Below are 25,380 nucleotides of genomic sequence, written 5' to 3'. Positions count from 1 at the left end.
TTGTCACTTTTACACAAATAACATTATTTCTGTATTAGTATGATTTAACTTTGTACTTTGTACAACTTTTATTTTAAAATATACAACTATGACTCCAGAGAATGTAAACAGATTGCTGGAACTTTTTGTCTTCTTGATCCATGGTGATTTCTAGTCAGATTACTGGAGATCTCTAATGGGCTGTGAGAATAACCTTGGGAAATAGAAAAAAGAGCCACTATCTGACAAGATGTATCTCAGCCCACCGAATGGAGATGGAGAAAGCATCTTATGAGGGACCCTCCCTAGTTTTTGGAAAGTAAAGGCAAGGGAAAGGAGAAATTCTTTCAGACTTGCAAGATTCTGTCACTGTAAACTCACAATAGTGGTACTACTAGGACTCTCAGATTTGATTCCTTGTCTCAAAGGGCTGACAAGATTTTAATTACACCATAAATGCCTTTCTATAGGACAGCAGAGCAACTTGTTATCAACAGAGGTAATTATTATTATTATTATTACTATTATTATTTTTTAAAAAAAGAAGTCTCCATTGAACTCATTGAAGCTGACAACTGTATTCAGGCTTCTAACTTTCTATTACTGAGTAATCCCAAAAGCCCTGTTTTCTACTTTTTTTGGAAAGCAAATTAACATTGGAACCAATCAAATCTCAACAGGACGACATTCCACAGAACCAGCCCATCATAGAAAAAACAATATTTTTGGTTCTGTAAACTTTCCAAAATAGGGAACAACCAGCTGCTTCTTCTGATGCAACTAGAGTGAGGAGAAAGTCCTGCAGATAAGCCAGTGTCAAGCTATAACAAGGTTTGTTTAAAACCAGCACTTTTTTTGCATCTGGAAACTAATAGGAAGCCAGTGCAGAACCTACGGGAAAAAATGTATGTGCCCATCAGCAGGCACCAATGAACACCTGGGACACTGCATATTGCATCAACTGAAGCTTCTAGGTATTATCTTTAAAGACAACTCCCTACAGAACTCATTGCAGTCGTCTAAGCATTTAAGTAAGGCTTAAGAATCTCCTGGTCACAGCCTCCACCTGCTAATCAAGCAGGATTTGTGAGTCCAGGAAGAAGACACTGAAATTACAGACCTGTTACTTCAGGACAGTGCAACCCATCTAGAAATAAATCAAAGGTGTACAGTGTAGAGCATGGGTGTCAACCTTGCCACGTCACATGATGTGTCGCGACATATCACGACTTTTTTCATCATTTTTCGAAGCTGGGGTGGGCATGATCCGCATGATGCAACCAGCCCGTGGGCCGGCAGTTTGACACCCCTGGTGTAGAGAGCAAGGAAAATGACTATAACATAGATATATACATGCTCCATTACCAAAGCAATGAGAGATGAAACAAGTATCGAGTCCATCAAAATATTTCAAAGGCACTCATATAGACACATACCTTATTCACAGGAGTATTAAGAACAGAGAGAAGGTTTAGTGTCATCAGACTGTCATTGTAGCCACTCTCAATAAAAGCAGTTTTAGCCTTCCTTTGGAGTTGAGTTTTTAGTCTACCTGGTAGGGCTGACTACAGATAGTGGAGGACATTCTTCTACCCAGTCCAGTTTTTGGGCAGTTAACAGGTCAGAAGGAAGCCCAGGCAATATGGCAGCATTGTATTCCAGTTACCACAACAAGACTCCACCACAAGGAGCTCCCTGGGATCAGCCACCAGAGATAGGCTGCTATTCCGTCAAGAGCCCAAGATAGCACTCCATTCTAGCAGTAAATCAGACCCTCAAATGATTTCTCTACATTATCCATAGGAACATCCTCAAGCACTTGCTTGGAAACACAAATCCAAATGCATATGAGGCAAACCATTCAAAAGGGTCCAACTCTCTAGAATAGGGGTGTCAAACTGCCGGCCCACGGGCCAGACACATCATCCAGAAGCCATGCCCACCCCATTGCCGGCAATGGTAAAACCATTCCAATACGTTGTATTGCCAAAACCATTCCAATACGTTGTGGGACGTCACGTGACGTCGCGAGTTTGACATGTCTGCTCTAGAAGAAGTACGGAATAATCAATTATATCTGGATCAGGAACAGCCATGACAAAGGAAGGTGGTAATACCCTCCACCTCCCCATCACATAGCAACTGTTTGAAAATGAAAGATCTCGCTGCTCACATGCATCAACACTGTGATAACCTTTGACAACCCTTTCATGGAGGTCATGAACTCCTGTACTCTACTGGAGATTGAGGTCCCCAATATCAACAGATGGTGGTCACAGACCAGGTCCAGGAGCTCAGCAAGAGATCATAATAAGCAGTACAGCAGCCAGCACATCAAAAGACCTAACTGAACACACAAGCAATCATATCCAGCTACCTCTGGAACTGCAACCTTGACCAGAAATAAGATCAACACATCCCTTTCTTCAGCTCTGGCATCAAGGTTGGTACAGGACCTGAAACTGAGCAGAACAAATTTCTTTAAGGGCAACATCAGTGCTCTCCCTCAGCCAAGTCTCAATAATAAACATCAGATCTGCCTGGTTTTCAATCACCAAATTGTGGATGGCCAAGGTTTTATAATAGACAAACCTGACATTAACCAGTATCAAGCTGAGTCCTAGTAGCCCAAGTGGAAACAACAGATTTAGAAGAAGTTGGTAATGTCTGTTCCCTGGCTGGAACAGCCTACTCAGTGCCTCATGCTATATTTCTTAGCTCAATAAAACAGATTTTGCAGCCACGTTTTCCACAAAATCCATTTCTGATTGCAACCACAGTCAGTTTCCAACCCTCTGCTTTTCTATCACCTCTTCAATCTTTAGCCAGTATTTGAGGAGGCTTGCCTATAGCCGTTGTACATATGTACATTTGGCTGCCCTACATCTTTGGTATATACCCCTTGAATTAAGGGGACTGGATTCTTCATTATCTCTTTAAAAGGTTATAAGCATGTTTTTGAACCCATTCTCATAGTTTATCTTGTAATATTTTTAGTTCCAACTTTGGCTTTATACTTTTGTTTTAAATTTCGAAGAGATCTAATATTAAATTGTAATAAAATCAGTATTACGATATTGATCATTTTATTTAAAGACTGTTGCAGATATTTTCCCAATATATTAACATGCATTTTATTAGTAAGTTTCATACAAAATACTATGCAATCCATACCACATTAAACAGTGCATTCAAAGACCTGGAGGCTAAAATTTACATGGCATTAAACATTTTGCTTAAGAATCAAAAGAGGACTTGTATTTCCTGCGTCTGAGTTCTATACTATATATCTGTGGGAAAATTCTCAAGTACTCTATTATTAAGAAAAGCAAAAAAGAAACATACTTAATCTAACCACATACCTTTTATCTGTATGATTAACTTCTACTCCTTCTAAGGAATGAGCAAAATGTGGGATTTTGAAAATTGGACTCAGAGATTAAAATGAAATAATAATAATATAGATAGATTAAAAAAAAGTAAAATCTATTTATTAAGGGTATCACCATTTCTTCCTTCAACTGTATCCATGCAATCAATTCACTGCATGGATGTCATCTGATCATCACTATAATTTGTACTTTCCAAGTATTTCTGCTGTTTAAAGGGCCAAAAAAAAAGCACAGAGCTTTAAGTCATAAAATAAACTGTGCTAGATATTATATAAATATATTATATTATCTCACCGGCTCAAGGTTGACTCAGCCTTCCATCCTTCCGAGGTAGGTAAAATGAGGACCCAGATTGTTGGGGGCAATGTAAATATATATATACATTGTTTACTGGTGTACACCGCTTAGAGAGTGCTCACACTTAAAGCGGTATATAAGTCTCATAAATAAATAAATAAATAAATCCTCACAGACGCTCATAGCAAAACCTCTACATTTATTACATTCATAAGCCCATGAAAAGCAGACTGTATAGTGGTTAAGATGCCAGGCTAGAAATCAGGAGTTTTAATTCCAATTTGGCATGAAGCTACCTGAATGACCTTGGGCCACTCACTCTCGATCCCAGGACGAAGGCCATAGCAAACCAATTCTGACTTCTTAACAAGAAAATTGCAGGGACTAGTCTAGGCAGTCACCGGGAGTCAACACCAAGGTATATGCATTCTGTAGATGCATGCAAATAGCCATTCTTTGTTCTTCAAGAAGCAAACTGCAGCTTTTAACTGCTGTTTTTAACACCTTAAAAGCTTTCTGATGAAGTTTCCCATACACATACTTTTTATTACAAAAAACATGATTCTATATACCATATTTTTCAGCCTGTCGCTTTCTGAAACCTTAAAATAGGAAAGATAATAATTATGCGTATGTACATAAAAATGCAGCACAAAATGTTAAAATCTCAACTACCAAAAGTTACTTCCAAAGCGAGTTTTGGTGTAGACTTTCATGGCTGATATCTAAATCTGGTCTAGACAAAAGAGATTATTTGACATTTCACCAGCAACTGTGGCTGGCATCTTAAGAAGCAAGGTGGTCTGAAGATCACAGGCAACTGAGAAGATTGACTGGCTTCCTGTCTCTATAGCCAGATATCCTGGGGGGCTGATTGGTCTGATCTATGGCTAGATTAGTCCTGAAAAGACACTTTAGAATAAGTCTTGTAAATTCCTCATCAGTTCCTTTAGCTCAGTGTTTCTCAACCTTGACAATTTTAAGGCATGTGGACTTCAACTCCCAGAATTCCACAGCCAGCATTGCTGGCTGTGGAATTCTGGGAGTTGAAGTCCACATGCCTTAAAATTGTCAAGGTTGAGAAACACTGCGAGCTTGTTCTGTGAAACAGGACACGCAAGATCTTCATCTCAGCATTTTCCTTCTAGAATTTTTAGTTTAGATATCCGAAGGAAAGATGAGGTGGGTCAAGAGTTTCCTCCAATGAGCAATAACAAACAAGAGCTACACAACCATGTTAAGCACACCTCAGCTGAGACGGAATAAAATTAGTTTAACTCTTTTATCACCATTGGCATTGTGAGAATATGAAGTAGACATTTTAAGCTAGTGCAAAATCCTTATGTCAAAATATCTAATACAATGCTTTAGAAAAAAATACGTACAAGTAGTTAGAAAATCCCCTGATATCCTGTTGTGCTGCTCATTGTGGTGTTCCAAGGAGGAATACGTGAAGAATATTGACAGTGTATATCAAGAATGTATTATCAACAATATAAAATCCCAGCAGGGTCACCCAAAACCTGAAAGCCATCTCAGTTGTCCAGCTAAATCAAGCAGGCACCTGTTAGGCAACAGCAATACATGAAAATGCTAGCACAGATGATCGTTGCAATGGCATCAGCAAACATATAATTTCATACTGTAAAGGAGAAAGCAACGGTAAGGCTGTATTTACCAAGAAAACCATATGAAGAGACACTGTAAAACTATTGTCAATATAGCTTTGGATGAGTGCCTTTCAGGTCAAATGACACAATATGCTATTGAGGAAGAGCTGAGAAATTATCAGAATACTAATGGTGTTTATAACATAGCTAAATAAAAATCTTTGAGAGGTCTAGTTGCTCATACTGCCATGCAGGAAAAGATCCAAAGCTGCAAAAATAGCACAGAAAGTGCAAGAGGTATGAAGAGGGGAAAAGGTCAACACAAAAAAGTGGGTATGAACTGAGTATACCCTGACATTTTAGACATCAGTCAGTTAAAATGGACTGGAATTGGACATTTTTATAGAAGATCATATAGATCAGTGGTGGCGAACCTATGGCACGGGTGCCAGAGGTAGCTCTCAGAGCCCTCTCTGTGGGCATGCGCGCCATCGCCCCAGTCCTAGGCCTTCAGCTGGGTTTTATAAAACCTTTTCGCTTTAGGCCAATGGTGGCGAACCTATGGCATGCGTGCCAGAGGCGGCACTCAGAGCCCTCGCTGTTGGCATGCACACCACCGCCACCAGCAGCAGGTCCATCAGGCTGCCACCATCGTCTGGAGCAGGAGCCCCACCCAGCACAAAGGAGGCGAAGCGGCTGACTAGCATTTTACACGCGTCCATGCGCACATGGGGCCACGAGCACGCACGTACTGCAAATGGGGCAGGGCTAGTGCCTGTGTGATACTCACTAACCCTGCCCCATTCTTGTGTGGTGCAGCACCTTCTATCTGCACCCTGTGGCGTGGCGGCAGCCATTTTGCGCCTTGCAGCATGGTGGTCCATTTTTGCACCCCCGGTTTTTATATGCCAGAGGTGGCACTCAGAGGCACCTTCATCCCCCCCCCCGAGGGCACTACAATGCTGATGCGGCCCTGGCACTTTGCAATAAATAAGTGGGTGTTGGGTTGCGGTTTGGGCACTCGGTCTCTAAAAGGTTTGCCATCACTGATATAGGTAATTCTTGATTTATGACAATTGAACCCAAAATTTCTGTTGCCAAGCAAGACAATTAAGTCAGTTTTGCCCCATTTTACAACCTTAAATGAATCACTGCAGTGGTTAAGTTAGTAACACGGTTAAGCGAATCTGGCTTCCCCATTCACTTTGCTTGTCAGATGGTCACAAAAGATGACCACCTGACCCCAGGATACAACAACCATCATAAATACATGCCAGTTGCCAAGTGTCCAAATTTTGATCATGTGACTGTAGGAATGGTGCAATGGTCATAAATGTGAAAAACAGTCATAAGTCAGTGCTATTGTAACTTCAAACAGCCACTAAACAAATGATTGTAAGTTGAGGACTACCTATATGGTTTATATCTTAGCACATGAAAAACAAAGAACAAATGGTGTTGATTTCGTAGTCAGAAAGGACATAGCAAGGGCAGTATTTGGGTACAACGCATCAATGATTGAATAGCATCAATTAGATTTTGTAACATCCCTTTGATCTCATGATTATGAGACAGTCCTTTGATCTCATGATTATTCAAGTTAATGCTCCAACCATCGATGTGGAAGAGTAGTACACTGATGAGTTTTATGGTCAAATTCTATCTGAAATCAATAAAACATGAAAGAAAAATATGCTGTTTGTAGTTAAAGACTGGAATGTCGAAGTTGGAAATATAAAGGAAGAAAATTTAATTGGACCATATGGCATAGGAAATTGAAATCAAGCAGGAGAATGTCATTCTATTAATCCAGTAATTTGTTTCATTGCTAACATAGATCTCCAACTAAAAACAATGTTTATATACTGTACATGGACATCACCAGATGGAGTACTGTACACAAAAATCAAACTGACTACATTATTTTTTCAAGGATATGGAAAACCACTGGTGAAACAGCTCAGATATGACCAGGGTATGCGAACTATCATACAATATATTTAATTTCAAACGTTAGCATATCATAGTCCTGATACAAAACCCATACAAAGGTTAGGAAGCCGCCGACTAGATGGAACATGGTGAAACAAATAGGCTCCAGGTCATCAACACTAAAGCTATGTGTTCTCTCATTATTTTTAACTTATATGCTAAATATATATAATGAGGGAAACTAAATTGGAAGATGAGCACTGTTTTAAAACTGGAAGAAGAAATGTCAAGGACCTGCTCCAATTAATGTGACATTACTCTGACAGCTGGAAATGTAAATGATCTGCAAGCTCTAGTCATGAAAGTAAAAAAGTGCAATAAAAAACAACTCTAGGATTAAATATTTAAAAAATGAACTAATGACAACAGGTACAACAACTGACTTAAGAACTGACAGTGAAAATATTGAAGTGGTAGCTTCTGCTTTTTTGAACTGATCATCACCAATAAATGAACCAGCAGTCAAAAAAATTTGCCATAGACTAGCAACAGAATAGCAATGACACCTTTGGAAACAATATTCTGATGCAATGAATTTTCTACACCTACAAATATTAGAATCATACAAACTGTGGTTTCCCCTGTTGTATTCCATGAAAGCAAAAGCTGGACTTTGAGGAAACAGCGCTAACACCAATTCAATGGCACACAATCAGAAAAGGTTAGCAAGCACTGCTCTCACATGCCGTTGCCTTTTACAGTTCATACACAGAATACTTAATAGGAGTTTTGCTATTATTGGATTATATGGTTTTAACAATAATTTAATAGTTTTTTCCTCCCACCCTTTAATAACTTTATGACGCAAAGCATAATCCATTTAAATTTGCATCTTTTCCTTTAGTCCAGTGTTTCTCAACCTTGGCAACTTTACGATGTGTAGACTTCAACTCCCAGAATTCTCCAGCTAGCATTGTTAGCTGGAGAATTTTGGGAATTGAAGTCCACACCTCGTAAAGTTGCCAAGGTTGAGAAACACTGCTTTAGTCTATTCTAAGACACTGGGCCTTTCCTCACTTTTACCTAACCACAGCATAAACATGTCCTAGCAATATTTTTTTTCTCTGCCACGTTCCATTGGCACTGCATTTATCTCATCACCATCTCATAAATAAGACAGGCTTAAGTCATATTTAGCTGTATTAATTTAAAGTAGCATTTTTTCTCTTAATCTCACATAATCTCAATGACAAGTGCAATGTATGTAAAATCTGTTATGCTTCTCCCATTGCATCAGAGACAAAGCCAGGTACAACTAAAGGACAACAGCAAAAATATACTGAGTGTTTCTAACTGATAAACATGCTACTTCCCCTCCAATCCCTGGTGAAGTCTCATCTGCCACTGTTCTACTTAGAGCTTCCTAAAGTGATACTATAGGTACAGCAGCCCTATGCCTATTTAAATTGCACAACCAGGTTACATTATTCAACTGGCAATACTACAGCAGTTTTAATTTTATTGCCCTTCCTGGTTTAGTATAAGGCTTAAAAAAAAACGTAACAAGCCAGTATACAGCTAGGCCCTACAGACTCCTGAATAAAAAAAATGATTTTGTAAAACAAACAGTGGAGTTATTTACCCTGAACAGGTATAGAAAGGTATAGAAATGTGCAAAGTCTAACTTCCCTCAAGATCAGTTTCAATACAACCTTTTTTCTGGTTAACCAGTGTCTTTAAGAATTCGTTAATTTCATAACTGATGCTCAGAGGTGCTATTTTTTCCTAGTCTTTATAAGCCTGTGGGATCTCCATCTTGTGAACCTGTTATCTAGCAAAGGAAGAAAATCACTAGTGAATTTTATCTGATACATAATAACGCGAGAAAAACTAGTTGCTTCACTGGGGGGAAGAAACACAATTAAGTTCCTTGAAAAGTACATTGCAGTAACCAACCTGACATGTATAAGTCTATAAGTAGGACATAAATATAGCCCTTTCTTACCTCCAGCTGCTCTTCCTCAACCATTGAGAAGCACATTGCCTCTGTTACTGGATATAATGTAAAACTATAATGACTACAAGTCATGAACAGCCTTAGTATAATTTTATTACAATATCTATAAAGATATTGAAGAGGGAAACAGACATGAAAAAACAAGAACACTCTTTCAAAAGATCTCTGAACTCAAAAAGAGGTTTTAATCACAAATTGGTATGCTAAAAGATACCCGTGGACAGACAGAAAACGATTGAAAGGAGATCAAACTGTGACGAATGGGTACACTAAAACACAGTACAGTAGAGGTGTCAATATTTAAGTCATCTTAAAAGATATTTCCTACTTTACAAAAATTTATAATGCAAGAAGATGAAATTAGATAAACACTCTGGTCATTACTGAATCAGAAGGCTATAGGAACTGATGGAATCAGAAATAATGGCAAGCAATAGAAGTATCAGTAGAGACTCTAACCAAGCTGTATCAACAAATCTAAAGAACACATTGGCAACACACTGGAAGAGGTGTTCTAATACCACAAAAATATTTACCAGAGTGTGCAAATTATCATAAAATATCCATAATTTCACATGCTACTAGCACAATAATACTTAGGATTATCAAACATAGATTAGAGCCCTACAGAGAAAAAGAGATGCCATAGGAAGCTGGCTTTAGAAATTGCTCCAGAACATGAGACACTAATGCATGCTGGGTAATTGAGAAAGTCAAAGAATACCATGGGAATAGGAATCCTAGTGGGAATCTCACATCTCATCATCTGCAACTTATTACAGATGAGGAAGCCACAACATGGACAGAACATGGTAAAACAGACTGACACCAAGTTGACAAAAGACTGGGACAAAAGTGTATCCTCTCCATTATTATAATTGTTGGCCACACAGTTTGCCTGATGTTCAGACTGGATCTGGCATTTTTATCCACCTATCAAGTCCTTCCCAAACACCTGGGACAGGGAAATGTGGTTTAATGATGTTAAAAGTATACTAGCAGGATGTAAGCTGTCCCAAGCAAAATTGCCTTTTGCAATTGACCAAGGATGACTTTGTCAATGCTGGTGGTGTTCATGTGGTGCTTCAGGTGTTTTGGGAATACATCTCAGGTGCCTATTATTGTTGGTACTAGCCTTGCTTTCTTTTGCCACAGTATTACTTCTATTTGTAGATCTTGTATTTTGTGATTTTCACCAGTTCTTTCTCTTCTATTCTGCAGTCTCCAGGTACTACACTTTAATCCTGCCTTTTCAACTTATATATTCAATATATATTAAGGAATGCGGGATTGGAAGAAGATAAGCATGGTTTTATAAATGGAGAAGAAACTTCAATTACCTTCTCTATGCCAATTACACTACCCTGATAGCCGAATATACAAAAGATCTGCAGGGCTTAGTAATAAAACTCAACGAGCATAGTGAACAATGGGACTAGAATTAAAAGAACTAATGCAAATAGGGAAAACAAGTAATCTAAGAATTGGCAATAAAGATATTGAAATGGTAGACAGCTTCTGCCATTTAGGATCAACCATTAACAATAAAAAACAAGCAGTCAAAGAATACATTGTAGACTAGCACTTGGTAAAGCAACCCCTCTTTTGCACTTTACAGCACTCTCTGTGTGGTTTACAGTGTCAGCCTATGGCTCCCAACAATCTGGCTCCTCATTTTACTGATCTCAGAAGGATGGAAGACTGAGTCAACCTTGAGCCAGTGAGGATTGAACTGTTGGCAGTCAGCAGAATTAGCCTGCAATACTGCATCCTAACCACTGTGGTACCACGGCTACATATTTGTCTGGCAAAAGCATGTGAACCTCTGCTTTCAGTAACAACAATAACTGCAACTAAACATTTTTGATAAGTGTAGATCTCCTTGCACATTGGCTTGAAGGAATTGTAGTCCATTCCTCCTTATAGAACTGCTTCAACTCAAGAATGTTGTTGGGTTTCCTCACATGAACTGCTCATTTCAAGTCTTTCAAAACATTGCTATAGGGTTACGGTCATGATTGAGATTTAGCCATTAACTTTCTTCTGCTTTAACCATTCTTTAGTTCTTAGTCATATGGTTTGTGTGTTTTGCATCATTGTCTTGCTGCATGATCCACTTTCTTTTGAGCTTCAGTTCGAACACATACTTTCTGGTAGAATTTGCTCATACAGTTTAGAATTTATATCAGTGACATCAAATTGTCCTGATCCAGATGCAGATACACAGGCCCAAATCATGATACCACCACCGCATTTCACAGATGAGACAAGGTTCTTGTGCTGGAATGCAGTGCTTGCTTTTGTCAAACAGAATGCTTTTCATTCAAGCCAGAAAGTTCTATTTTGGTATCATCAGTCCACAGAACATTCTTTCAATAGCCTTCTGGCTCATCCATATGGTCTTATACAAACTGTAGACGGGCAGCAATGTTCTTTTTGGAGAGTAGCGCCTTTCTCTTTATAACCCTGCTATATACACACCACTGTTATTTATGCAGAAATGCTGAAAATTCAAAAAGATTCAGAAACTTTTAAACAGCACTACAATTCTCTTTGTGCCTTTATGCCAACTTGATCATGCACAGATTTATCATTTTTCTTTGTTTACTGTGCTTTTAATTCATGCTTTTTTATTCACTGTCGAGTCTTATTTGTTTAGGGTGTTCTAAAAAAAAATTACAAAGACATAAATGCATTCCAGAATTGCTCTTACTTATCACTGTACAATGACACCACAGAGACAGATGTTGGAATGGTTTATCAGAAGGACTTTCTATCTATCCTGAATTTCTCCGCACCTCCAGTCCCAGTGTAATTTTTCTTACCATTTTCTCCGTGCCATATTATTTAATACACTTCTATCATTCCCAATCAAACTCATTCTGTTTTCCTCGTAAGGGTTATTTTTAGCTCCTTGATCATTTTACTATCTTTTGCAATTTTTTCAACTTTTGCTTCAAATCATAATTAAAAATTTTCTATTTCTTAAAATAAGATAATTTAAACAGTCACAGACTGAAAACACAAGTTGTTTTCAAGAAGCATAACCCAAAAAAAAATTGAGAGCGATTTCCAAGAGGCACTGATGTATTTTTAAATTTTGAGTGCCGTTTTGTTTTGTTTTCCTGTATGTCCAATTCATTTTTTCCAGATAATTCTATAATTTTTTTCTCAGTCATTTGGTTCATGTGTATCAATACAAGATAAAAATCAGAACTGCTCACAAGGGCTTATAATGTGGCCACCAGCTTCTGTTTGATTTTTTTTCTCAACAACATCCTTAAACAAGAGAGATTAATATAATTCCCATAATTCATCATTACATTAATGACTACAAAATAGTTGTTATGCTTCACTTGTGTATTGTATTTATTAAATTTTATGGTATTACAGATACTTCCTTATTATAATTTGGATTCAGCATCTTTGTGAATCCATAAATTCAATAGCAATATACATATTCTGATCCAAAACATTTAAACTGCAGCATAGGGTTGATAGAACAATCTTTCATTCAATTATGCAAATAGTGTGTGAAGTATCTTCCTTAAAGTTTATTCAGTGTGTCATTCTGTGGAATTTTCATGACTGGTACATGAAGAACAATCTGAAATTCATTAAAAATAAAGTCTACATCTGAGTCAGTCTCAAATTCTATATGTTAATTTCTTGGCAATTATGCAAGAGTAGCTTGCCACTGCTTTCTTTCTGGATTTTTTTTTAATTTAGCCATCTAGTATACTGGTAGATGTTTTTTAAATGCAGATAAAGCTTTTATCCAGCAGTTATTTGCCTTGTTCATGAAATTCTATGGTTCAGGTATAAGTATTTTCCATAGCTATTTTTATTTAAAACTATTGCTTTTACCTCTTTTCTTTTCAATGGTAATCTGTTAAGGGGTGAGAATCTGGATAGTGCATAATGCATTTTGATTAATAGCTCTAGAAATCAATCATATGTAATCTCTAAAAATATTATTTCTCAGCTATGACTCAGTACAGAAAGCAAAATAAACCTATATTTAAACAAAAAAGCATTTGGGTCTTTTCCCTTATTCAGAAATGAAGGAAATCCAAAATTAACACTTCAAAACATCCAGTTCCTTTCCAACTTTAATTTATATGAGACAAATGACATTAATAATCCCTGACCCATATTACTACACTACTGTCATTGTTAGAAAAGTTGAACGAAGAAATTTTTATCAGTATTTGTTTAAACAACTTTTATATGATTACTACTTTGACTCTAGGTGACAAACAAAAAATTAAAATAAAAAACCTCAATTAATTAAAAACAAATTATGATCAATCAATATATCACATGTTAGTGATCCAAAAAGATCATTCTGTCTTACAATCAGAGTTTTTTAAAGCCATAATAAACCAACCAACAAGGTCACCTAACAAGGTGGCTGAAATGCTGAGAGACTAACCAGGTCTTTACTGAGTTAAAAAAGGCCAAGAGGGTCAGGGCCATCTGGATCTCTGGGGAGGATGCTCCTCCACAGAACAGGTGTTGCAACTGAAAAGGCTTAACTCCTAGGTCCCACAAGATGGTGCTGCGTTAATAGAAGGGGCCCAGAACATGGCCACCATGATGGTTTTGGTAGGGCGAGCAGAAACAATTTGAGATAGGATGTCTGACAAATTATATATCCATATATAATGAAAAAAAGTACCACAAATGACTCAATTTACAACTGTTACAAAATTAATATGGAAAATAACTATGAAAAGATATCCTGTATAATTAGATCTCTGTAATGATTATAAAGACCTATATTAATTGCTAAATACTTAGAGCAAAGATATGCCAAACATTCCTCAAGCATTCTTAAAGTCTCACAAAGAATCAACCTTTTCTTCTAAATCAGGCCTAAGCTAAATATTTTATTTGGCTGCTCAAAATGAACTGCGTACTTGGACATTAGGTCCAAATCAATTCTTGGACTCGCATCAAACATCCTGTAATTTATCAAGTCAGTCACAACAACATTTCTAGCTAGAACCTTTAATGTTTATGTCCTGAAAATATCTAATTTAATCCAGTTTTTCCAAAAAATTTTTCTTTTTTTTTTTTTTTTTTTTTTTTTTTTTTTTTATTAAAAGTTTTATAAATTTTACAAAAAAAAAACAAGAACAATACAAAACAAAAAACAACATATACAAAAGAAAAAAAAATTAAACAATACATATAAAAAAAACCCCCACCCCACACCCCTCCCAAAAACCCTCCCTTCCCCCCCCCTGAGCTTCCCAGAGCAGAATATAGGCTTAAGAAATAATAATAATAAAAAAAAAAAAAAAATAAAAATTAAATTAAAAACTTTATATTTATATATATAAAAAAGATATCTATAATATATATAAAAATAAAACTTATGAAAAAGCTATATAATATTTTTGTATACCCAATCTAAATTGTATAAATTTTATCCATTTGTCCCAGATAGCAAAAAACTTCTCTTGCGTTTGTTGCTTTAAGAAAGCCGAAATCTTTGCCATTTCTGCCAGATAAGCTACTTTAAAAAACCATTCCTGCAATGTAGGCAAAGATTCCTTCTTCCAATATTGTCCAATTAACAGCCTCGCGGCTGTGATCAAGTTTAACATCAATACAACCTCCTTTGTATCACAATCTGTAACAATACCTAACAAAAATAATTGCGGAGTAAATTTTACCCTCCTTCTAAAAATTCTCTGGATATTCCACCATATTTTGATCCAAAATGCTTTTATCTCTCTACATGACCACCAAATATGATAATAGGAAGCCTCCTTATAACCACATCTCCAACATTTAGGTTGCACGTCAGGGTACATGTAAGACATTTTTTGTGGATCAAGGTGCCATCTATAAAACATTTTATAAAAATTCTCCCTTAGATTCTGTGCTTGAGTAAATTTGACATTTCTCACCCAAATAGTTTCCCAGGTGTCCAATGAAACTGGCTCACCAAAGTTCTGCGCCCATCTAATCATACAATCTTTAATTAGTTCCGTTTCTGAGTCCAATTCAACTAAAACCCCATAAATTCTCTTAATGTGGGTTTGTCTTTGATCCTTCAGTTGCTTAATAAGATTTTCATCTTCTCTAAGAAAACCCACCTTACAATCCATCTTCCATCTATCTAGTAGTTGCCTATATTGGAACCAAGAATAAGTAAAATTTTCTTGTGCTAATTCTTCCCGTGATTTTAATTGCCAGTTTTGTCCATCCCATTTAAGTAACTGTCTGTAAGACACCATATCCATTTTAACCCCTCTTTTTATTCCTTCTATCGCATGCCAAGGTATAGCCCATAATGGTACTTTAAAATCACTTTTATAATATTTTCTCCAAATCCTAAGTAAAGAAATTCTTAAAATATGAGATTTAAAAGCCCAATCTATTTTTTTATTAAATATTAAATAGGCATGCCACCCATAAAGTAAATCCCATCCCTCTAGATAAAGTATCTCAGAATTTGTCAAATTTACCCAGTCACTAATTAATGTTAAAACCACCGCATCATAATATAATTTCAAATTTGGTACCTTGAGTCCGCCCCTCTCACGGAAGTCTTGCATAATTTTGAACTTAACCCTTGGTTTTTTCCCTGCCCAAATAAATTTATTGAGACCCTTCTGCCACTCATTTAAATTAATCTCATTTTTCAAAATTGGTAACATTTGAAACAAAAAAAGAAACTTGGGTAGAATATTCATTTTTATCACTGCAATTCTTCCCATGAGGGATAATTGCAGCTTTTCCCAATTCTTCAAGTCTTTCTGTACCCCGACCCACAACCTTTCATAATTATTTTTAAATAGTTTTGCATTAGAAACAGACAGCATCACCCCCAAATATTTTACCTTATTAACAATCTCAAAACCCGTCGAGTTAACCAAAATCTGCTTCTCCTGACTCGACAAATTTTTAGGTAAAATTTTAGTCTTATTTACATTAATCTTAAAACCCGAGACCAAACCATAATGGTGAATCAACTGTAATAAGTTTACTACAGAATAATCAGGTTGCGACAAAGTAACAACCAAGTCATCCGCAAAAGCTCTCAACTTATATTCTTTTTTATTAACATATATTCCTTTAATTTCCTGAGACTCTCGAATTTTAATCAATAATATTTCCAATGTTAAAACAAACAACAATGGCGATAAAGGACACCCCTGTCTAGTACCTTTCTCTATTGTGAAAACCTCCGACAAACCTCCATTAACAATAAGTTGTGCTGTTTGTTTTTGATATATTACCTTAAGGGCTTGTAATATGTTTTCACCAAAATTCATTTCTTCCATTACTCTTAGCATAAAATGCCAATTCAGTTGGTCAAATGCTTTTTCAGCATCTAAAAATATGAGCCCTGCAGGAACTTGGTTGTTCTTATCTAAGTATTCTAATAAGTTAATAATTTGTCTAACATTGTTTTTCATATACCTTCCTGTTATAAACCCTGATTGATCTTTATGCACAAGATGATGCACCACCCTCATAAGCCTATTTACCAAAATTTTTACAAATATCTTATAATCCACGTTTAAAAGAGATATAGGCCTATAGTTTTTTGGTAAAGTAAGATCTTGATCCTCCTTTGGAATCAATGATATAAAAGCACTACGCCATGAAGGAGGAATCTCTAAACCCTGTAAGATACCATTAAAAAGATCATTTAATGGTTGAATCATCTCCTCCATTAAAGCTTTATAATAAACAGCTGTTAACCCATCCGTACCCGGTTGCTTTCCCTAATTTCAATTGTTGAATTGCTGAGGCGATTTCCTCCTTAGTAATTAAACCATTAATTTCATATTTCTGATCCTCAGTCAGTTTAGGAAAACTTGCCTCAGCTAAATATTTATTTATATCTAACAGTATTAATTCCTTCTGAGAAACTAGTTTACCCTTATAATTTATTTTCTCTATTATTCTCAGTCTCTGTTTCTTTCTTAATTGATAAGCCAACCATCTCCCCGGCTTATTAGCATTACAAAATGTATTTTGTTTCATAAATAATAAATTGGTTGCAGCTTGATCTGCTATCAACATATTAAATTGTGACCTTAATAACTTTACAGATTCTTTAGTACTTTCATCAGAAGGATTTAGAATCAAAGCCCTTTCTTTTAGTTTAATTTCATCTTCAAGTTCTCTACATTTCTGAGTCTGATTTCGCTTATAAAAATTATTCATTTTTATCAAAACACCGCGCATAAATGCTTTACCTGCATCCCATACCATTGACATTGAAGTCCCCTTATACATATTCAAAGCAAAATAGTCCTTTAAACACTCCTTTAGTTTTTGAACATTCTTCTCTTGTCTAAACAAATTTTCATTAACTCTCCAGGATCTTCTTTCCTCTTTCTCTTGAATCAACTCCATCCAAACTGGACTATGATCCGTCAGTGATCTAGGAAAAATCTTTACATTCTTTACTTTATTATACAAATCCGTGGTAATCAAGAAAAAGTCAATTCTTGAAAAAGATTGGTGTCTGTCAGAAAAAAAAGTAAAGTCTCTCTCCTCTTGATTACGTTCCCGCCAATAGTCCCTTAATTCCCAGTCTTCTTTCATATCAAAAAAGGCTTTAGGTAGCCTTGCTTGTTTAAGAAAAGGAGAGGAACCTTTCTTATCCCTTTGTGTATCTAAGACACCATTCCAATCACCCATTAATACCACCGATCTATAATCAAGCAAAGTTATTTTTTGGTGTAACTGTTTATAAAATTGTTCCTGTTGTTGATTTGGAGCATAAAGTCCAACTATAAGTACTTTCTTACCATAAATACCAAGTTCAATCATCACATATCTCCCCTGGGGATCTGATTCTACCAGACAAGCTGGCAGGTTTTGTTTGACATATATAACAACTCCCCCTTTCTTCCCAGGTGCAGGAGATATAAAATGAGATCCCAAACGAGCATTAACTAAATATTTCTGATCTTTAAGTAGAATATGAGTTTCCTGTAAACAAATAACATCATTGGTATGTTGTTTCAAATAATAAAAGATTTTTTTCCGTTTCTGAGGAGAATTCAATCCATTAACATTCCAGGTCAAAAACTTTGCCATCTCCCTTGGCACGCAGCCTGGAGAAGACACCATCAAACTCTGACAGAGCTGCGTGTGTTGCATAACTCTTGGGTCTTGCTCCTCCCACCGGCGGTGATGCACTTCCAGGAGAATTCTCTTTGGGCTCTTTTTTACGTTGCTCTTTCTCTTTACGCTTATAAGCTGCACGAGTCATCCTCTGCTCTTTAGCCTCCGTTTGGCGTTGCTTTGCCACTTCTATCATCCCTGCGGAAACCAAATCTAGTGCCTCAGATTGCTGCTCAGGTTCCTTAGCACTCAAAGATTTCCGACCAGATGAAGTTGAGCCTGCACTCAGGACCGAAGTATAGAAATCTCTAGCTTTGTCAACTGTGTTCAATCTGTAACGTGTCCCAGCATGGCTCAAAACGATACCCATCGGAATTTCCCATCTGAATGGCATCGATCTAGCTTTAAGCTCATTGGTTAAAAAAGCAAAGTCTTTCCTACTTCTTAAAATTTTAGATGGGATTTCCTTTAGAATGATGACATCTTGGGCGGCAATCTGAAATCTTTTGTTGTAAAAAGCTTGTATAATCTCATTCCGCAGGGACTTCTTTGTAAAGTAAATCACCACATCTCTGGGCAAATTCTTCTGCTTAGCAATCCAGGAGTTGAGTCTATAAATTTTTTCTACTTCTCTCTGTAATTCTCCTTTATCCATATCCAAAGCCAGCGCCAGATCACTAAGAACCACCTCCATCAAATCTTGATTCATATCTTCCTTGAGGCCTCTAATCCTCAGAGCATACTCCATTTGTCTGTATTGAAACATCAAAATATCTTCTTGTGAGGAGTCCACCTTCCTTTCCACGTCTTGAATTTTGTCATCTAAAGAGTCAACTTTGTCTTCCACTTCCTCAAGCCTTGCATCGAGCTTAACCACCACAGTAGCCAAACCTGAAACAGCTGCCAGTATATCTTGTCGTAATTCATTATTATTTTCTTGCAATTTAGACTTTATCCCCGTTATCTCTTCTTTGAGATCAGATTTAATTTCTGATTTAATCTGTGAAACAAATTGAGTCATTTCCTCTCTCATTTGAACTACAATCTCTCCCATTATGCCTCTAACCTCTTGCACTGAAAGTCCAGGTAGAGGAGGGGAGGGTGGTGGCTGAGCCGGTGGTGCATGTTTAGATTGTTGTTGTAGCTGTGCAGTGGAAGTTATAGGAGAAGAAATAACCTTGGGTACTGAGGAAGGCTGCTGCCTCTTTGAAGCCATTTTAAAAAGCACAATTGTCACTTCCCTTTCCCCTCCAGCCAAAAAGGGAGGAGGAAAAAAAGAAAAAAAGAATTTTTAAAAAGAGACAAACTATAATCATTAAAAGTCCAGAATAAATCCCAAGAATAAATAATAAAAGAGCAAACAATTCAAAAAAAAAATTCTAAGCCAAAAGCAAAAGCAAAAGCAAAAAACAATCCTTAAAAAGGGAAAGTAAAACAAAAGAGAAAGGAAAAAAAAACTCCGACACTTTCAAAACGCCATCTTAAGTCCTTTCACTAGTATAACAAAGAAAAGGAGGAAAAATAGTAAAAATCAAAAGATAAAAAAATAAACACCTAAAATATAAGAAAAAGTCCTTTAAACTGCTCCGTCCGTTTAAAAATTACTCACCAAAATGCTGTAAACACGGAGATAGAAGCGGCGGTTTCTTTTGCTTCCAAGGAAGCAAAAACAGCTGGGAGGCGGAGATCAGCAAGAGCTCCGAGGGAACACTCCTTTCACCCCCTCTAGAAATAAATCCAGAGGGGGTTCAGGGGTTCTACCTCTACTCTTGCGTTCTCTATCCCTTCCCTTTGCCCGGGAAGGGATTTCCGAGCCGCGGGCCAGCTGATGCGCGCTGCGCTCCGCGGCTCTGACACTTCCCCAGCTGGACGGCTAAAAGCTAGCCGCCATCGCCGTCGCCTCCCACCGGAAGCTCCCAAAACAATTTTTCAAACTGTAGCATCTCACTCAGAGATAATAAATTTGAAATACTTATTACACGTTTGTTATATAATTAATATAGACAAGAGATTCCAAAGTTTATGAAATCTAAATATATATAGTACAAAGAAATAAGATTCTTAGAGCAAACAGCATTTAAACACATTGATAGTACATAGCTATTTAAACTGTTCCAGTTACATTTGTAGTTTCAGATATTTAAAATCTGCATAATTTTAGCAGTAAAAATTCTTGGAAGTAAATTTTTAATCGGGATGAGAAATCAAACTGGAGAAGGCATGGAATTAAGGCACTAGTCTACAAAGCCTTAAAAACCCACAGCTGTATGTTTTATTCAGAAGCCCCAAAGTTCTATATTGCTTCTAAATAAATATGATAGTAGCATTTTTTCTTTAAATATTGTTCCAAAGCATCTTAAGTACTAAAGATTCCCTAGACAATGGAAAAAAGAGACATTATGTGCAGACTAGATAGTTAGCCAAGTGATGTATCCTCTCCAGTGTCAAATATTTTGTCTGTTTTTAGTAATCATATATCAATTCTAACTCTTATTTTGTTTTCAAAGAATATTACAAAATTGCCTTGTTAACCAAATTGCAATACCTCCAACATTATGCTATTATTTATTTGAGGTTCTCACGATCTACTGCAGTATATTGACTTTTAAAAGTGTACCTCTTAAATTAACCCCAGTGTTTGCCTTTTGAATGAGTTCTTGAAATAAATGAAAATCTGATTTCCCTTTAATCTCTTAATTAGGGTATTATCATGAACAATGTCATATATATTAGCATGTAATAGAAAAATTAGAAACCGAAATAGAAATAGAGGGGTCAAAAACAATTGCTTAAAAATATTTTTCCCCTTTCACATCAGCAGGTTTTTAAAGCTTAAAATATATATTTGTTCTGCAGTATGATAGCTTAGTTATATCAAAAACATAATTATAAAACATTTCAAGAAGTTATTCCAAAAACCTCTACTATATAAGCATTACAAAATTCTTACATGCAAATTCAAAATTTGTTAAACATCATAATCTCAACAGCACAATATAAAACACTTTAACAGAATTATATTACATTGGGGGTTATACTCCACTATACAGTTGTCATAAGCTCTACTGAACACAATGGATAACTTACTGAGTAAAATATGGATTGCAGATTTACTAGAAAATATAAACATGTAAGATTTTTTATCAGCAATCATATGTAATACTGTAAATGAAAACAAGCCTAAATTTTTAATGTTTCAAAATATATAATAACATATTGGCATTTAAAAGCTTGCTATAATATCAAAATGTAAATAAAACTACTACTTGTTTATGTTCTTTTATATGCTTCTGTCCCTCTTAAGTACAATCCTACATAGAATTGATTGAGACCAAGTTCCACCAAAAGCATGCATAGTGTATTTTGTTTAAAGCACAAGCAAACTGCGGTATTAAAAGGTAAGGTTTGTTTTTTTAAATTACAGCACTCATCTACTCGAGATATTCATGTAAACTGTAAATGTTCTAAAAAATAAAATCTAATTGCGCTTTTATTCCATACAACATCCTAAGGAGCCATTCCCAGGTAACCTTACACAACCTTCCTTATGGTGGTTGATTCAAGAGAGCAGCAGAGCACATCACAACAAAGACTACAAAGAGGCGGAAAACTGATTCAAGTTTACGCTCAAAAACTTTGGAACTTATACTGAACCTTCAAGTGGGCTTAATCCTCTAAGCATTGCAATATTTAATTTCATACAGCATAAACCGTTTACTGGCTTTAATTAATCCCTCTAAATCCTGCAAATAGTAGAATCAGAGTAAGAATTAAAATCGTGGAAAAGCAGAGCCCGTCCCGCTCACGCTAGCGGTTCAAACTGGGATTTTTTCCACCTTTCTGAATAACCAGCCCTGCAAGTCTTTGCGGCGTCTACTATTTCGACTCTAGGATTTCACTTTTCTTTCTTTCCGCGGCACACACCAACCTTTCCGCCGCCCTTCCCCTTCCAGCCCCTCAGCCCAGAAATGTGGGGTGAAGAGTTTACTTTTCTCCCGAGGCCTGGAAGCTTTCGGGGGAGTCCGGGAGTCCCCAGGTTCAATCTCAAAGGCACTAAAGCAGCTAGTTCGCTTCAGCTCAGCTCAAACTCGACCCACCCGGGTTCGGAGCTCTTCCCGTCTCTTCTCTCCAACCCACCCAGGTGGAAGAGTTCCCTCGCCTTCCCTTTACTTCCCTGCAACGGGCCCTCTCTTCTCACGCCCTCGCCGACCACCGCCCCACCACCCCCGAGAACGCTTTCCTCCGTGCGACCCTCTCTCCCTCCCCACTGAAACAAAGCCGGACCGCGCTTTCCTCGCCACGCCACCCAAGGCACGACCCACGCATTTCCTCCCACCCCCTCCACAACCCGCTCCCAGGTCGAGGGGCTCCTTCAGCCGCAGCGCCCCTTCCCGACCCCCGGCTCGTCTTCTCCCCCCCCCGTCCCTCCCCAGGCCTGGCGCCCTTCGCGGGCCCAGCAACGTGTGTGCGCCTGGGAGCCCCGCAGAGCCCTTCTCACCTGTCAGGCGCAGCTTGACGGGCCCGTTCCTCCGGGGGCCCTGGTTGGACATGACACCGTGGATCCTCCGGGAACGCGGCGCCGCCGTTCTCGGGCCCTCCCCGCCAGGGACGCTGCGGGGAGAGGGCGGGCGGGCAGGCAAGGGCGGGGGGGGGGACGGGACCCGCTAATGGAGTCGGGCCGGCCGCGGCTCAGAGCAGTAGAAGGAGCAGCGACGTTGGCGGCGGCGGCGGCGGCGGCGGCCGCCGAAGAAAGAAAAGCCCGGATGTGCCCAGTGTCGCCATGAGCGGGGGCAGCGCCAGGAGGAGGAGGAGGAGGAGGAAGAGACGCAGCCGCCTTGCCTTCCGCCCCCTGCCCTAGGCTCAGCCGGCCAGGGCAACAAAGCGAGAGGCCGAGAGAACAGCTTTGACTCGGAAGGTGGATATGTGGCTGTTATAAAAGGAAGAGTTGCTGCCGCCGCCACCGCCGCTGCCGGCCTTTAGAGCGCTCTCCCCGCTGCAACAAGCAAAACCCCGGTTTCGTCACGCGCAGAGGGAGTCCCTCTGGGCATTCCACAGGCTTTCCCTGGCCGTAGAAATGGGATGAGACTCCTCAGTCAGACCCAGGAGCCCCGAAGACTGACCCCAGCACACCCAGGGAGGGTATCCCATGCACCCCTGAGACGAAGCTTCTGGACCTGTCTGACCCGAGTTCAGGGGAAGCTCCTCCTGGACTCCAGGAGTTCAGTCAATGGGGACTGCACGGATTTCGGGCTTATTTTTTTCAAAGTTTCCCTCTCAAACCCCAGGGAGAGGTCACTTTTGTTTATGGCACCCGAGAGGTGTTGAGTGTAGATTTGTGCTTTGGCCTGGAGAAATTTCCGTCTTCGATGTGATGTCACTCGTGAAGTCTTCCAATATTTACTGTTGGTGGCTATAGTTACTCAAGTTGATCAGTGAAATTAGGATCACTTCCATACGAGGTCCAAGAAACTCGGAATTTCACTCATTTTCCTAAGTGAAACAAGATGAGGAAACTACAGTATTTAGCTGGAACTCTGGGTGAGGGTCAGCCTGTTAGCATACAGATAATCCTCTACTTAGACCACAATTGAGACCAAAATTTCCATTGCTAAGCAAGATAAGTGAATTTTTGCCCCATTTTACAGTCTTTCTTGCCACAATTAAGTGAATCACTGCAGTTATTAACATAATAACACAATTGTTTAGTGAATCTGGTTTCCCTGTTGATTTTGCTTGCCAGAAGGTCAACCTTGGGACACTGCAACCCTGATAAATGCCAATTGCCAAGTGTCTGAATTTTGATCACTCAACTATAGGGATGCTGCAACAGTCATAAGTGTGAAAAATAATAATAAGTCATTTTTTTCAGTGCTATTGTAACTTGGAACATTCATGAATAGTTGTAAGCCAAGGACTACCTGTAATAAACACATGGTCCTCTAATGTTTTTTGGGTTCACGATTCCCATATAGATCTAGTTCTCATTCTTTCAGTCAATGGGTTTGGGGAATCTAGGCCCCTGGTAACTATTTCGCCTGGCAGAGCATGAGTAAAAATAGTAATTCAGCAAATATAGAGTAAAAAAGCAAAATCTGGAGTTCGTGCCATGAATGACTTCCATATTTAATGCTTGATATGTTGAATTACTTATTTAATACAAGGATTGGCAACATTTTGTCAATATGAGCCAAGATATCATGGTCAGTGGTAAACGATAAAAGGATTTGTAGTTCAGTATCTGGAGAAGTCTGATGCTACTATTTTATGGATTAATTCAAAATTATATAAGACCATGATTGGTTAATCTTGGATAGGGGGCCATTAGGGTTGTAGGTTAGACAGGGAAGTTTAAAAGGATCTGAGACGATGACATTGGCTTATGTGCTGTTCCCAAGAAAATAGTATGGATGTACCTGTATAGTAATCAGGAATTAAGTTCAAAGACATTTTTGCTGTTTTAACTTCAGGAAGGTTGTAGTATGGCTTGCTAAAAACCTTGGAAACCTTGGAAAGCCAGTAGCATACAAGCAATATGAGGCTAGATCAGGCATTCCAACCCAATGACTTAGATGAGGGAATTGAAGGGACACTCATTAAATTTGCAGATGACACCAAACTGACAGGAGTAGCCAACACCCCAGAAGACAACTCAGGATCCAAAAAGATCTTGACAAACTTGAACAATGGGCCCTATCCAACAAAATGAGTTTCAATGTGGAGAAAAGCAAAGTCTTACATCTAGGCAGGAAAAACCAAAGGTACAAAATACCTTGGAGTCCTAGTAGACGATCACGTGACTATGAGCCAGCAGTGTGCAGCAGCAACCAAAAAAGTGAATACAATCGTGGGTTGCATAAACAGGCATAGAATCAAGATCACGCGAAGTATTATTGCCGCTTTATGAAACCCTAGCAAGACCACACCTGGAATACTGCAGCCAGTTTTGGTCACCATATCACAAAAAAGATGTTGAGAGTTTGGAAAAAATTCAGAGAAGAGCAGCTAAGATGATCAAAGGCCTGTAGACTAAAACATATGAAGAACAGCTATG

At 38.1% G+C, this 25,380-nt stretch overlaps 1 protein-coding gene across 1 annotated transcript in view; it reads right to left on the bottom strand.

Moving 5' to 3' along the window:
* SMURF2 (SMAD specific E3 ubiquitin protein ligase 2) overlaps positions 1-23,456 on the bottom strand; it is a 74,984-nt gene extending 51,528 nt beyond the window's left edge. The window contains exon 1 of the mRNA XM_039326820.1: positions 22,828-23,456. Coding sequence (XP_039182754.1) covers positions 22,828-22,879 — 52 coding nt within the window. The 5' untranslated portion in view covers positions 22,880-23,456. The remainder of the gene's footprint in view (positions 1-22,827) is intronic.
* Between the last annotated feature and the right edge of the window lie 1,924 nt (positions 23,457-25,380).

Source organism: Crotalus tigris, unplaced genomic scaffold, assembly GCF_016545835.1.
Source record: "Crotalus tigris isolate CLP2741 ecotype Arizona unplaced genomic scaffold, ASM1654583v1 scf7180000024345.2110221, whole genome shotgun sequence".
Lineage (NCBI taxonomy): Eukaryota > Metazoa > Chordata > Lepidosauria > Squamata > Viperidae > Crotalus > Crotalus tigris.
Note: the sequence above shows the minus strand (reverse complement) of the source record. Positions and strands in the feature narration are given on the sequence as shown.